This window comes from Procambarus clarkii, chromosome 1 (assembly GCF_040958095.1).
Source record: "Procambarus clarkii isolate CNS0578487 chromosome 1, FALCON_Pclarkii_2.0, whole genome shotgun sequence".
Classification (NCBI taxonomy): Eukaryota; Metazoa; Arthropoda; class Malacostraca; order Decapoda; family Cambaridae; genus Procambarus; species Procambarus clarkii.
This window is the reverse complement of record NC_091150.1, coordinates 40251185-40266563: the sequence shown is the minus strand read 5'-3', so window position 1 is coordinate 40266563 and position 15379 is coordinate 40251185. Positions and strand designations below refer to the sequence as shown.

The window sequence follows — 15379 nt, the reverse complement described above, 5'->3', positions numbered from 1 at the left end:
GACACTAGCAGTGTACACGGGTGTGACACTAGCAGTGTACACGGGTGTGACACTAGCAGTGTACACGGGTGTGACACTAGCAGTGTACACGGGTGTGACACTAGCAGTGTACACGGGTGTGTACACGGGTGTGACACTAGCAGTGTACACGGGTGTGACACTAGCAGTGTATACGGGTGTGACACTAGCAGTGTACACGGGTGTGACACTAGCAGTGTATACGGGTGTGACACTAGCAGTGTACACGGGTGTGACACTAGCAGTGTACACGGGTGTGACACTAGCAGTGTACACGGGTGTGACACTAGCAGTGTATACGGGTGTGACACTAGCAGTGTATACGGGTGTGACACTAGCAGTGTACACGGGTGTGACACTAGCAGTGTACACGGGTGTGTACACGGGTGTGACACTAGCAGTGTATACGGGTGTGACACTAGCAGTGTACACGGGTGTGACACTAGCAGTGTACACGGGTGTGACACTAGCAGTGTACACGGGTGTGACACTAGCAGTGTACACGGGTGTGACACTAGCAGTGTACACGGGTGTGACACTAGCAGTGTACACGGGTGTGACATGGAGCTGTGACACAGAACAGCGAACAATAGCGTGGTTAGTATCCAGCATTATGCCAATGTCCAGTATAATGTCAGTATTGAGCATAATGTCAATGTAAAACATGATGTCAGTGACATTATAATGTCAGTGGCATCATAATGTCAGTGACAGCATACTGTCAGTGTACAACATAATATCAGTGTACAACATGATGTCAGTGTACAATATGATGTCAGTGACAGCATAATGTCAGTGATAACATACTGTCAGTGTACAGCATATTAATGTAAATCATAATGTCAGTGTACAGCATACTGTCATTGTACCGTATACAACAGCGTGGTCAGTGTACAACAGCGTGGTCAGTGTACAACAGCGTGGTCAGTGTACAACAGTGGTCAGTGTACAACAGTGGTCAGTGTACAACAGCGTGGTCAGTATACAACAGTGGTCAGTATACAACAGTGGTCAGTGTACAACAGTGGTCAGTGTACAACAGCGTGGTCAGTATACAACAGTGGTCAGTGTACAACAGAGTGGTCAGTGTACAACAGTGGTCAGTATACAACAGTGGTCAGTATACAACAGTGGTCAGTGTACAACAGTGGTCAGTATACAACAGTGGTCAGTGTACAACAGAGTGGTCAGTGTACAACAGCGTGGTCAGTGTACAACAGCGTGGTCAGTATACAACAGCGTGGTCAGTGTACAACAGCGTGGTCAGTGTACAACAGCGTGGTCAGTATACAACAGCGTGGTCAGTGTACAACAGTGGTCAGTATACAACAGTGGTCAGTGTACAACAGAGTGGTCAGTGTACAACAGTGGTCAGTATACAACAGTGGTCAGTGTACAACAGAGTGGTCAGTGTACAACAGAGTGGTCAGTGTACAACAGCGTGGTCAGTGTACAACAGCGTGGTCAGTGTACAACAGCGTGGTAAGTGTACAACAGCGTGGTCAGTGTACAACAGCGTTGCCAGTGCACAACAGCGTGGTCAGTGTACAACAGCGTGGTCAGTGTACAACAGCGTGGTAAGTGTACAACAGCGTGGTCAGTGTACAACAGCGTGGTCAGTGTACAACAGCGTGGTAAGTGTACAACAGCGTGGTCAGTGTACAACAGCGTTGCCAGTGCACAACAGCGGTCAGTGTACACTGGCACGACCGGTGAACAACAACGTGGTCAGTGTACAACAGTATGACTGTCAGTGTAAAACTGAGGTCAGGGGTTGAACAGGACCAAAAGTGCACAACACCCCTCCAAACCTCAGAGAAAAAAAAAAGAGTAAAAACAGAGAAACGGCAATAAACAGCAAAACATCTGTGAAACGAGGAAAGACCATAAAAACAATGAAACGGTAAAAAAACAGTGAAACGGTAAAAAAAACAGTGAAACGGTAAAAAAAACAGTGAAACGGTAAAAAAACAGTGAAACGGCCAAACATTTGCTTTACCTCAGGCAAGCAGGCGTGAAACACGCTAATGTAACCGCCCATGGCAGAGCTTTAATTCTCCGCTTTCAACACAGAGGAACTTGACATCTATCCATTAATTCCTTGACTTGAAGATTAAGGTGTGCTAAGCTTTAGATGCAAGAGAGAAGAATATTGAAAGTAACAGTTTATGCCAAGATGCAAATACTGAAAGCAACTGGAAAAAAAAGTAAAAAAAAAAGATCCTTCATAATCTAATTTATATCTCGCAGTCGCCAATATTGTCCTAGGGGGGTGAGTATTGAGCTAGGGTTAATGTTGTGGTCTAGGGTAAATGGTCAGTAAACATTAACCCCCCCATTACTGAACTGGGGAATAATGGGGAAGGTGTTAGGAACTGTCACCTAAACTTTCTATTTAATTATCATTAGTTGTCAACATTCTTAAAAGGCCAACATTCTTACATGTGGCATCATTCTTTTCTGACGGTTTATAATGCTGAACATTCTTCCCTAAGGTAACAGTCTCCCAAGAGGCAACATTCTTACAAGATCCAATATTATAAAATGTTGATAACATAGTTATCGGTGTCAAAATTATAAGTGTTAATATTATCTACACACTGGCAACAGTCTCACTAATGACAACATTTTGCACCATTTAAGACATTCTATCAATTCAACATTTTCACTAAGTAGCAACATTCTTAGCCGCGAAAACAACAACATTCCCTATTGGCAAAAGATTTCCCTAGATGTAAATATTTTTCCCCTAGCGTCAACATTACCCCCCTAGCTGAGGACATTATTGGGGCCTGCGACAGTCAACTAGCATAGCTTATACATAGACTAATGTATAGTTCAGGAGGTCACCAGCATCACTATCTTCACTAACGTCTTGGGTGAGAGCCCAATCATACAAAGTTGATTATATATATATATATATATATATATATATATATATATATATATATATATATATATATATATATATATATATATATATATAAAATTTTGTCAACTATCTTACATCTGATCATATTTCCAGCCTATGATAACGATAATTTAAATTTATTTATGTTCCAAAGCCTATTTATTTAACCCAATATTGCTTATGATTAAATCCCAGACACCTAAGCTTAGCGTCATACGCTCAGTCTTCTTCAAGTCTTAATGAAACAAGGTTGTTCAGAGACAGTCTACCTCGGTGGTCTTCACAGCCGAGGACAGGGGGCATAAACATTATTATTTACTTATTTAATTTCAAATAGCTCATGAAACCTGAATACATAAATAGCTTTTTGAAACCATATATTTGTTTTCATCTAACATTCTATCGATGAACGTTCAATATTTCTAACATTGTTATATTATAAGTGTGACTCTCACTTCCTGCCCTGCCTCTAAACTCTCCTGCATGTTGTCCTGCCTCTCCATACATCTAACTACTGTCGTGCCTCACCAACCACCTGCCTACTGCCCCTGCCTCACCACACACCTGCCTACTGCCCCTGCCTCACCACACACCTGCCTACTGCCCCTGCCTCACCACACACCTGCCTACTGCCCCTGCCTCACCACACACCTGCCTACTGCCCCTGCCTCTCCACACACCTGCCTACTGCCCCTGCCTCACCACACACCTGCCTACTGCCCCTGCCTCACCACACACCTGCCTACTGCCCCTGCCTCTCCACACACCTGCCTACTATCCTCCCTATCCACACATCTGCCTACTATCCTCTCCACACACCTTCCTACTGCCGTCCTTCTCTCTCACCCCACTTTATCCCATCTACCTTACCTCTCTAATCATCTTTTACCTGTATATCATTTTCTCTTCCTTTTCTGTTTTACTTTTTTGCTCCTACACATGGCCATACCCTCTCCTCGCCTACCTATACCCTCTGCCCGCCCTTCCTCCCAGCTGGTGACCTCCCAGGAGCGGGAAGAGGGAAACACAGAGTGGCGTTGCATGCCTCGTGCGTGGGAGCGTCCGTAGCGTTGTTGGGTACCTGGCCCTGCGACATGGAGGTGGCCCCGCTCAGTGCTGCCTGCCACGCCGACGACAAGGGCTTCTCTCCTCCCCCTGAGGCTGACCCCAGCGACGCCCCGACCTCTCCACCTGCAGGGACAGACAACACTCACGTTAGTTAACCGTCACCAAAACATGTCAGGCAGGTATTGCTACCTCCAACTCTCACATCAACAGCCTGCAAGACATGATATTGTTAGTGGTAAATAAAAAAACAAATTTTATTGTAAAATGGTCGAGGGAAGTATATTCTCTCTGTCTCTCTCTCTCTCTCTCTCTCTCTCTCTCTCTCTCTCTCTCTCTCTCTCTCTCTCTCTCTCTCTCTCTCTCTCTCTCTCTCTCAGATTCCTGTGGAAATCAGATGTGAGTTTTCTTGAATTACCTAAAATTAATTTTGAATTACAAAAAATAATTAGACCCTTTTTGAAGAAATAAAACCTTAAAAATAATTTAAGCCCCAAAAGCGACTCAACAGTCACACCTTATCATCATCATTAAAAACAAATAGAATTATTACAAATCCTACTAAAGCCAATTATAAATGAGTACAAAAATATATTTATCATTAAAACCATTTACAATTTCCGAAACTTTTGAAAATACCCAATTTGCCTAAATATATTAAAATATATTCAGTATTTATAATCTACAATATAAAATTACATAATGATTATCTGTAATATAAATATGATCTGAATATAAATATGATTTATTATTATGATCAATAATAATTTACACAAGAGGAGTAATGGAGATTAATTTTTGACCATCTTATCTTCAGGTTATCTTGAGATGATTTCGGGGCTTTTTTAGTGTCCCCGCGGCCCGGTCCTCGACCAGGCCTCCACCCCCAGGAAGCAGCCCGTGACAGCTGACTAACACCCAGGTACCTAATTTACTGCTAGGTAACAGGGGCATAGGGTGAAAGAAACTCTGCCCATTGTTTCTCGCCGGCGCCTGGGATCGAACCCAGGACCACAGGATCACAAGTCCCGCGTGCTGTCCGCTCGGCCGACCGGCTCCCCAACCATACCCAAATGCTTTGACTATACGCAAGTGTTTTGACGATAAATGTCGATAATTCCTAAGATTGGCGTCTCCGGTCTGATACCTGTTTGATACCTGGTTGATGGGGTTCTGGGAGTTCTACTCCCCAAGCCCGGCCCGAGGCCAGGCTTGACTTGTGAGTGCTTGGTCCATCAGAAAATTCCCTAAAAGCGGAATTCCGCTTGGAGCGGTCCGCAGGCCCACATACCCACCACAGTCCGGTTGGTCCTGCACTTTTTTTTTTTTTAGAAAACAATCTAGTTTTCTCTTGAATATGTCCACTGTTGTTCCGGCAATATTTCTTATGCTCGCTGGGAGGATGTTGAACCGTGGACCTCTGATGTTTATACATCAGAGGTCCGCGGTTGTGGACGGTTTATCAGGTATCCTTTGAAGGTGTTTAGTCAAATTCTCTTTTGAACACCGAGAGGTCGACCAGTAGAGGGAGTGTTGAAAAGTCTTGTTCTTTGATGTTAATCGAGTTCTTTCTCACGTGCGTATTGCACCATGGATTGGATTGATGTCCATAGGGAATGGAAAGGATGGGGGAGGTAGAGGGATGGGGAGATGAAATTCAGGAAGAGGATGCGGGTGTAGAGACCATGGCTTTTCACAAGTGTTTTGACCACACCCAAAGGTTTTGACCATACCCAAGTGTTTGGACCATAAAAACCATTCCCAAAGGTTTTGACCACACCACATCGTAATGTTTTGACCATACGCAGGGGACTGGACCATATCCAAGTATTCTGACCGCATACAAGTCAGGAGGGTCGTCAGTGACGCCATTCACGGCTACCTAACATTCAGGAGGGTCGTCGGTGATGTCCTACACGTCTCCCTAACATTCAGGAGGGTCGTCAATGATGTCCTACACGTCTCCCTAACATTCAGGAGGGTCGTCAGTGATGTCCTACACGTCTCCCTAACATTCAGGACACGACGCATTCCTTGGCAGCGTCGAGGGAAGCCCCCATCAGAGATAAGCTGATCTACATATATATATATATATAACAAGAACTGCACAGGACGTATAGGGAACAGGGATTTCATTTAGCCACCTCCTAATCTTCTCTCTCTCAAGGGCAACCAATCAGGATGCTCAAATATCCTCTATGATACAATTCGCACTACATTATACGCAAACATACAGGCTGAAATACTACTTTTATCATGTTATATTGTCGCATCCTGGCGTCGCTGTCTCATCATTTCTGAAGATTACACACATTACACAATCTATGTTGTAGATCACTACAGTAGTGCATATCACCCCAGTCTGATCAATTTCAGTTCGTGATTTATATATATATATATATATATATATATATATATATATATATATATATATATATATATATATATATATATATATATATATATATATATATATATATATATATATATATATATATATATATATAAGTCGAGTGTTCAGAGCACACAAACATAGCAAATGGGCGGAGCGAGGGTGAGGTCCTGTGCCTACCAGCTGCTCCCTCCTCGTGGAGGTGAACCACAGCCATGGTACAGTACATGTAAGTTTCACATTTTTTTATTTTGATGATGATAATGTCTACATGCTATGCTCTCTTATTTAATTAATGCAATGTACTTTTCATGTCAACATTCCCAGTTATAAATGCACGACCATTTATGAATAAAGTCTTTGATTTGATTTGATTTGATTGAAGAGTGAGTGATACATTTTCCGAATTTGTATTCTGTCTTGTTTGTGTTGAAAATATAATAAAATGATAATATTGATGTTTCGAAATTTCCCTTCAAAATAATTGCGTAGCGATTTCTTCATTGATTATTGAAATATCAATATTTCGTAACTGCGTGTGACTCGTTAGTCGCTTGTACATAGTCATCATTATTATCTGGTTTCACTCTGAAAGTTGAATTTCCCTTATTGCTATTAAATGGCATTAGCCCCACTTGTCAGCAATTATCTCCTTTACCCCATTACATATAATTATGTCCATTACAAAAGTAAAAAATATTACTATATTACTTGATCATTATTCCCCTTCCCCATTACCTATCTATTTCCAATAAATTCCAGTACCACATTGCTTTAAAATGTTCTCATTACACCTTCAATTACAGGTTTATTTAACCTTTCCATAATATATACAGTATTTGTCCCAATACACTGACACACCACTGTGGTGGTGAGGTACATGACACACACCACTGTGGTGGTGAGGTACATGACACACACTACTGTGGTGGTGAGGTACATGACACACACCACTGTGGTAGTGAGGTACATGACACACACCACTGTGGTGGTGAGGTACATGACACACACCACTGTGGTAGTGAGGTACATGACACACACCACTGTGGTGGTGAGGTACATGACACACACCACTGTGGTGGTGAGGTACATGACACACACCACTGTGGTGGTGAGGTACATGACACACACCACTGTGGTGGTGAGGTACATGACACACACCACTGTGGTGGTGAGGTACATGACACACCCCACTGTGGTAGTGAGGTACATGACACACCCCACTGTGGTAGTGAGGTACATGACACACACCACTGTGGTGGTGAGGTACATGACACACACCACTGTGGTGGTGAGGTACATGACACACACCACTGTGGTGGTGAGGTACATGACACACACCACTGTGGTGGTGAGGTACATGACACACACCACTGTGGTGGTGAGGTACATGACACACCCCACTGTGGTAGTGAGGTACATGACACACCCCACTGTGGTAGTGAGGTACATGACACACACCACTGTGGTAGTGAGGTACATGACACACACCACTGTGGTGGTGAGGTACATGACACACCCCACTGTGGTAGTGAGGTACATGACACACCCCACTGTGGTAGTGAGGTACATGACACACACCACTGTGGTAGTGAGGTACATGACACACCCCACTGTGGTAGTGAGGTACATGACACACACCACTGTGGTAGTGAGGTACATGACACACACCACTGTGGTGGTGAGGTACATGACACACACCACTGTGGTAGTGAGGTACATGACACACACCACTGTGGTAGTGAGGTACATGACACACACCACTGTGGTAGTGAGGTACATGACACACACCACTGTGGTAGTGAGGTACATGACACACACCACTGTGGTAGTGAGGTACATGACACACACCACTGTGGTGGTGAGGTACATGACACACACCACTGTGGTAGTGAGGTACATGACACACACCACTGTGGTGGTGAGGTACATGACACACACCACTGTGGTGGTGAGGTACATGACACACACCACTGTGGTAGGGAGGTACATGACACACACCACTGTGGTAGTGAGGTACATGACACACCCCACTGTGGTGGTGAGGTACATGACACACACCACTGTGGTAGTGAGGTACATGACACACCCCACTGTGGTGGTGAGGTACATGACACACCACTGTGGTAGGGAGGTACATGACACACACCACTGTGGTAGTGAGGTACATGACACACACCACTGTGGTGGTGAGGTACATGACACACACCACTGTGGTAGTGAGGTACATGACACACACCACTGTGGTAGTGAGGTACATGACACACACCACTGTGGTAGTGAGGTACATGACACACACCACTGTGGTGGTGAGGTACATGACACACACCACTGTGGTAGTGAGGTACATGACACACACCACTGTGGTAGGGAGGTACATGACACACACCACTGTGGTGGTGAGGTACATGACACACACCACTGTGGTAGGGAGGTACATGACACACCACTGTGGTGGTGAGGTACATGACACACACCACTGTGGTAGTGAGGTACATGACACACACCACTGTGGTAGTGAGGTACATGACACACACCACTGTGGTAGTGGTGTGTGTAGTGTACCACGACACACACCACTGTGGTAGTGGTGTGTGTAGTGTACCACGACACACACCACTGTGGTAGTGGTGTGTGTAGTGTACCACGACACACACCACTGTGGTAGTGGTGTGTGTAGTGTACCACGACACACACCACTGTGGTAGTGAGGTACATGACACACACCACTGTGGTAGTGAGGTACATGACACACACCACTGTGGTAGTGAGGTACATGACACACACCACTGTGGTAGTGAGGTACATGACACACACCACTGTGGTAGTGGTGTGTGTAGTGTACCACGACACACACCACTGTGGTAGTGGTGTGTGTCGTGTACCACGACACACACCACTAGCGACCAGTCGAGCGAGATCTGGCGGTTTATGTGCTTTCTTCGTTGAAGTTAAAAGTTCACGTTTCTAAATGTAATGTTGAATAAAGTTACTCTTGGGTTGTGAAAACACTGATTCATGACAACCATGATCTGTTTATACATATTCTTTATGTATAAATAATATGGCACACAAATATATAAGTAAACTATACAGTGTGAAAATGTACTCGTAAATAGCTTTGGATTTTAATAAATCTCGTATTATACCTCGCTTATATTCAACTGCACATTTTGTATTAAACTACTTTATTTTACATCAAATTAGCACTTGTGTATTTTCCTGTTTTTAATTTCCGTATTTAAATATTATCTAGCTTTCAAAATTTCCGACTTACAAAGCTTTACACACATTACACCTTTGTAATGTACCTCTATTAAAACTGATGCTGTCATTGTAAATCAGGTGCCGAGAGCAAAGTTCCCAGGTGGAGTAGGGGAGGGCTCAGCAAACATCTACGTCAAACACGGCCACTGACAACCCCGCGGCTTCCAACAATGCTTGCTGACAACCACTGAACGTTCGCTCACTCCGCCAATATATACAAGTCCCAGCTGTGTCTGGGTACAAGTGACAGGATGAACAACCCAGCGGGTTTTCTTCCTACTGGGGAGTGTTGTACATGCTGCTATGGCGGTATGTCCACTCACAAGATGAGTGGCGCTGCCCAATAAACTCGCCCCTCGGGGCAAAATTTAAAATTAAAAAAAAATACACAACTCGCCGACACTTCCCGCCAACCATGCGATGCCCACCAACGTCCGCTAATAGTCACGCTGGCCACCTGTGCTCCACACAACAGGTGAAAACTCGCACACGCTCTAACAGCTCTACAGAGTCCCTTACCCGACCACTTGGGCTGGACGGTAGGGCGACGGTCTCGCTTCATGCAGGTCGGCGTTCAATCCCCGACCGTCCAAGTGGTTGGGCACTATCCCTCCCCCCCCGTCCCATCCCAAATCCTTATCCTGATCCCTTCCTAGTGCTATATAGTCGTAATGGCTTGGTGCTTTCCCCTGATCATCCTCAGCCTTGCCACGACCACCGTCTACGACCTGGTGGTGGTCGTAGACGGGTACGTGGCACGCCCGACCACGCCCTCTCAACTACCACATCACGGACTCCTTTATAGCCATTGGCTAAACATTATTTTCTAAAGCACACTGTAAAAGATGGAATAATGTAACTGGTGGGGGATAATGGAGGGGTCGTTATGCATGTATAGGGGAGTAATAAAGAAATAAGGAAAGTAATGCAGAGTGAAGAAAGGTTGCATGAACGGAAACACAGAAATCTCACCAACTCTTATAGTAGCGAGGCAGCGTAGCGTGCAGGGTGAGAGTGGCTCACCCTGGATTGTTCCCAGACAGGAAACCCCCACCCCACTACCCCTCCCCCCCACCCTTGATGTGTGCTGCCCCACCCTCCACCAACCCCGACCCACTCCTCCCTGTTGCCCCTACCCCACCCTCACCTCACCCTACAAATCTTCACCTATTCCTCTGCCTACCCCCCCATCTTCACCTCTCCTTACTGCACCTACCTCACCCCTCATGGTATTTACATACAGGCCTATGAGGTGCTGTCGTATTTACATACAGGCCTATGAAATGAATTATTCGATAACAGCCCTATAAGGTACTGAAATTTTTGTATACAAGATAAAAAAAATAATCTACTGAACGTACAATTGCGATTAGGTAATCCTATTTAATTCCAGATGGAAACAGCCCCCCCCCGCTCAATAACACTATATTAAGTGACAAGTGTTCATTGTTCACAACGTTGTGTGAGTGAGGCAGGTCTCTGCTGTCATCCCTGACGGTATGAACCACCAGCTCAAGCTTCTTCAAGCTGCAGCAGTGTGCACGGACGTCAGCGTCCAGTTACACAATGGTTGAACACATTACTGAAATGTGTAAGTACTGGAAACGTCAGAAAGCAGCTCGAAAAACTAGCACTATTTAAGCACCAATAATTAACACATCTTCTATCTATAATATCATCGGTAAAATATATATATGACTCATTTACTTGGTAAAATTATATATATATATATATATATATATATATATATATATATATATATATATATATATATATATATATATATATATATATATATATTATATATATATATTATATATATATATATTATATATATATTATATATATACATGTATACTTTCCTATTTTTACATTGTTTTTTACTTTGTAATTTATCATTAAATAGCTTACGGCTCTAAATATAGTTAGTATTAAAAATCTTTCGTAAAACTACATTATTTAGCTCGCTTGACAGTATTAATATTTTAAACACAGATTTCCTTTAGTTAAAATATAATATTTGGGTAATTAAGAATTTTCGACGAGGCCTACAGAGATGACAAGTATTGTCTTGAACACCAATAGACCTGCAGACAAGGTGATCCAATATGGCGCCTGTCTTCACCCACGCTTAGTTCCGGCAGTGTTTTAGCTGCATGTTACTGATGAATACGACAGGTGAGTGGTGCCCAGTTAATCCTCACTAGCCAAGACTCGACCCATTTCAGGTCGAGTCTTGGCACCGACACCAACAGGAAACTACGGGCAGAGTTTCTTTTACTCTGATGCCCCTGTTACCTAGCAGTAAATAGCATCTAGAATATCACCCAGTACCACTACACACCTTAAAGAAAACTAACATGCAAAAGCTACAGCTGGGAGTTAGACAGCTGTTACGGGCTGCTTCCTCTGTGTGTGTGTGTGTGTGTGTGTGTGTGTGTGTGTGTGTGTGTGTGTGTGTGTGTGTGTGTGTGTGTGTGTGTGTGTGTGTGTGTGTGTGTGTGTGTGTGTGTGTGGAAAAAAATAATTAATTAGTAGTTAGTAACAGCTGATTGACAGTTGAGAGGCGGGCCAAAAGAGCAGAGCTCAACCCCCGCAAGCACAACTAGGTGAATACAGAGTGGGGGTTCACTCACGCTCACTCATCCAGTCTGGGGCCAGTTAGCACCTCCTTTAATGAATATGCAAACTCGATTACATCGTTCCTTCACCCATTTAACCATTAGACTTCTTTTCCCAAAGTATAAAAAGTGAAAACTTTGTTCTCGGTCTTCCGTGTCCAATGTGTTCCTATCATTGAATTACCTTTATTGATTCAGTGTATATGTTTATCACCAGCGTTTGCTAATATCTTAACTATATTATTATTATTATTCAGACCATCCTCCTGTTTTGCTAGTACTTATAGTATCGATGAGGACCATAGTACATATATACCGACGTACAACGACATTAGGAAGTAGAAATCAGTGCTACTGAATTTGGACAAATCGGAAAAAGATTTTCTGTTTATGTTGCAAAGACAAACTAACCTACTCTAAACTAGGCCCAATGCACGATATCTGAGGCTTAATATAGCACATATGTGTGCTATACTAGACCTAGGCAACAATTATCGTCCGCGAGGCAACAATTATCGTATGTGAAGCAACAGTTAACGTGCGTGAAACAATAATTATCGTGCGTGAAGCAACAATTATCGTCCGCGAGGCAACAATTATCGTACGTGAGGCAACAATTATCGTGCGTGAAACAACAATTATCGTGCGTGAAGCAACAATTATCGTGCTTGAAGCAACAATTATCGTGCGTGAGGCATCCATCACTGGGAGACGAAAACCAAATCTTTCCATCATAATTAACCTTTTATCTTCCAAAGGTCAGGTGTGGGAGTGAGGGCGGTGCGTGTGTGCTTACCTAACAGGCTGTACACCACTGAGCTTCAGCTTCTGGATCCCGCCTTTCCAACAGACGGTCGTTAAATTTAATGCCCACCGGCCCCCTTTTTCTGGCTATATCTACTTTTCCAAGTCAATATCCCAAGAGGGAAAAACATATTTTGACATGTGCTCAAAATACTCACTTTTGAATGCTAAAATCAGTCAACGTTCCGAAATTTTTTGTACATAATTTCTTTTAAATATTTCGTGCCTATCTGTGGTCCATTTCGAGACTTTTCTGTTACATCCATGATCCAGAGGGCTATTGCTGCCGCCCTCCTCCACCCACAGACCCATACGAGCATCACAACCCGTCAGATCAACCACATACCACCTGCAGGAACCAATCAGTACCATCTCTAACGCTTCAGACTTTGTTTAAACGCTATTTATTATATGTGTTGGTAATCAGATTCGTGACCATCTGATGTTCACATAGAGTTCTCTGATTGTGCTTATGGCACCTCGACATGTCCTTGTGTTGCACTTCCTGCCATATCTCTCCCTCCAGTGTGATGTAACTCTGGTCTGGAGAATTGGAACATCATCAGTGTTTACAACGTGTACAGTATGATCTCTCTCTCTCTCTCTGTCTCTCTCTGTCTCTCTCTGTCTCTCTCTGTCTCTCTCTGTCTCTCTCTCTCTCTCTCTCTCTCTCTGTCTCTCTGTCTCTCTGTCTCTGTCTCTGTCTCTGTCTCTCTCTCTCTCTCTCTCTCTCTCTCTCTCTCTTCCACTATGGACAACATAATTTGAGCAATTTGAGGCACTCATAAGTTAGAGTAGTGAACTTACTCCCCCAGGATACGGGACCACAGCTGGCCCATCACTCCCCCAGGACACTGGACCACAGCTGGCCCATCACTCCCCCAGGACACTGGACCACAGCTGGCCCATCATTCCCCCAGGACACTGGACCACAGCTGGCCCATCACTCCCCCAGGACACTGGACCACAGCTGGCCCATCACTCCCCCAGGACACTGGACCACAGCTGGCCCCATCACTCCCCCAGGATACGGGACCACAGCTGGCCCCATCACTCCCCCAGGACACTGGACTACAGCTGGCCCATCACTCCCCCAGGATACGGGACCACAGCTGGCCCCATCACTCCCCCAGGACACTGGACCACAGCTAGCCAATCACTCCCCCAGGACACTGGACCACAGCTGGCCCATCACTCCCCAAGGACACGGGACCACAGCTGGCCCCATCACTCCCCCAGGACACTGGACTACAGCTGGCCCCATCACTCCCCCAGGATACGGGACCACAGCTGGCCCCATCACTCCCCCAGGACACTGGACCACAGCTGGCCCCATCACTCCCCCAGGACACTGGACCACAGCTGGCCCCATCACTCCCCCAGGACACTGGACCACAGCTGGCCCCATCACTCCCCCAGGACACTGGACCACAGCTGGCCCCATCACTCCCCCAGGACACTGGACCACAGCAGGCCCCATCACTCCCCCAGGATACGGGACCACAGCTGGCCCCATCACTCCCCCAGGACACTGGACCACAGCTGGCCCCATCACTCCCCCAGGACACTGGACCACAGCTGGCCCATCACTCCCCCAGGACACTGGACCACAGCTGGCCCCATCACCATAACCAAGGAGTGAAGGGCTAAACGACCAATTACCTCAGTAATAATCATTTTAAATAAATAGGTATTCCCTTCGTCGCCTGACCCTACAAAGACCTTAACTACCTTGTAGACTTATTATGTAGTTGGATCTGTCTCCAGATGGTTCACTGGGCAATTACCGTGGCTAGTGGGTCGTTAGGAGGGTATTACAGCGTCAGAGGGTAATTATATAGTTGAGTCATTAGCTTAAACTGCTTCCCGACGAGTTTACACTTCTGGAAGGAACATTATGCCAACAGTTGCTAGTGTACAACTGCCATGCCCTGCTAGTAGACAGTTGCTAGTGTACAACTGCCATGCCCTGCTAGTAGACAGTTGCTAGTGTACAACTGCCATGCCCTGCTAGTTGACAGTTGCTAGTGTACAACTGTCATGCCCTGCTAGTAGACAGTTGCTAGTGTACAACTGTCATGCCCTGCTAGTAGACAGTTGCTAGTGTACAACTGTCATGCCCTGCTAGTAGACAGTTGCTAGTGTACAACTGCCATGCCCTGCTAGTTGACAGTTGCTAGTGTACAACTGCCATGCCCTGCTAGTTGACAGTTGCTAGTGTACAACTGCCATGCCCTGCTAGTAGACAGTTGCTAGTGTACAACTGCCATGCCCTGCTAGTTGACAGTTGCTAGTGTACAA

At 45.0% G+C, this 15379-nt stretch overlaps 1 protein-coding gene across 1 annotated transcript in view; it reads right to left on the bottom strand.

Annotated features, from left to right (window-relative positions):
• Positions 1 to 15379, bottom strand: part of LOC123758842 (Ca[2+]-channel protein alpha[[1]] subunit D) — a 797128-nt gene that overhangs the window by 723776 nt on the left and 57973 nt on the right. Inside the window, exon 2 of the mRNA XM_069338501.1 lies at positions 3975 to 4120. Coding sequence (XP_069194602.1) covers positions 3975 to 4120 — 146 coding nt within the window. The remainder of the gene's footprint in view (positions 1 to 3974; positions 4121 to 15379) is intronic.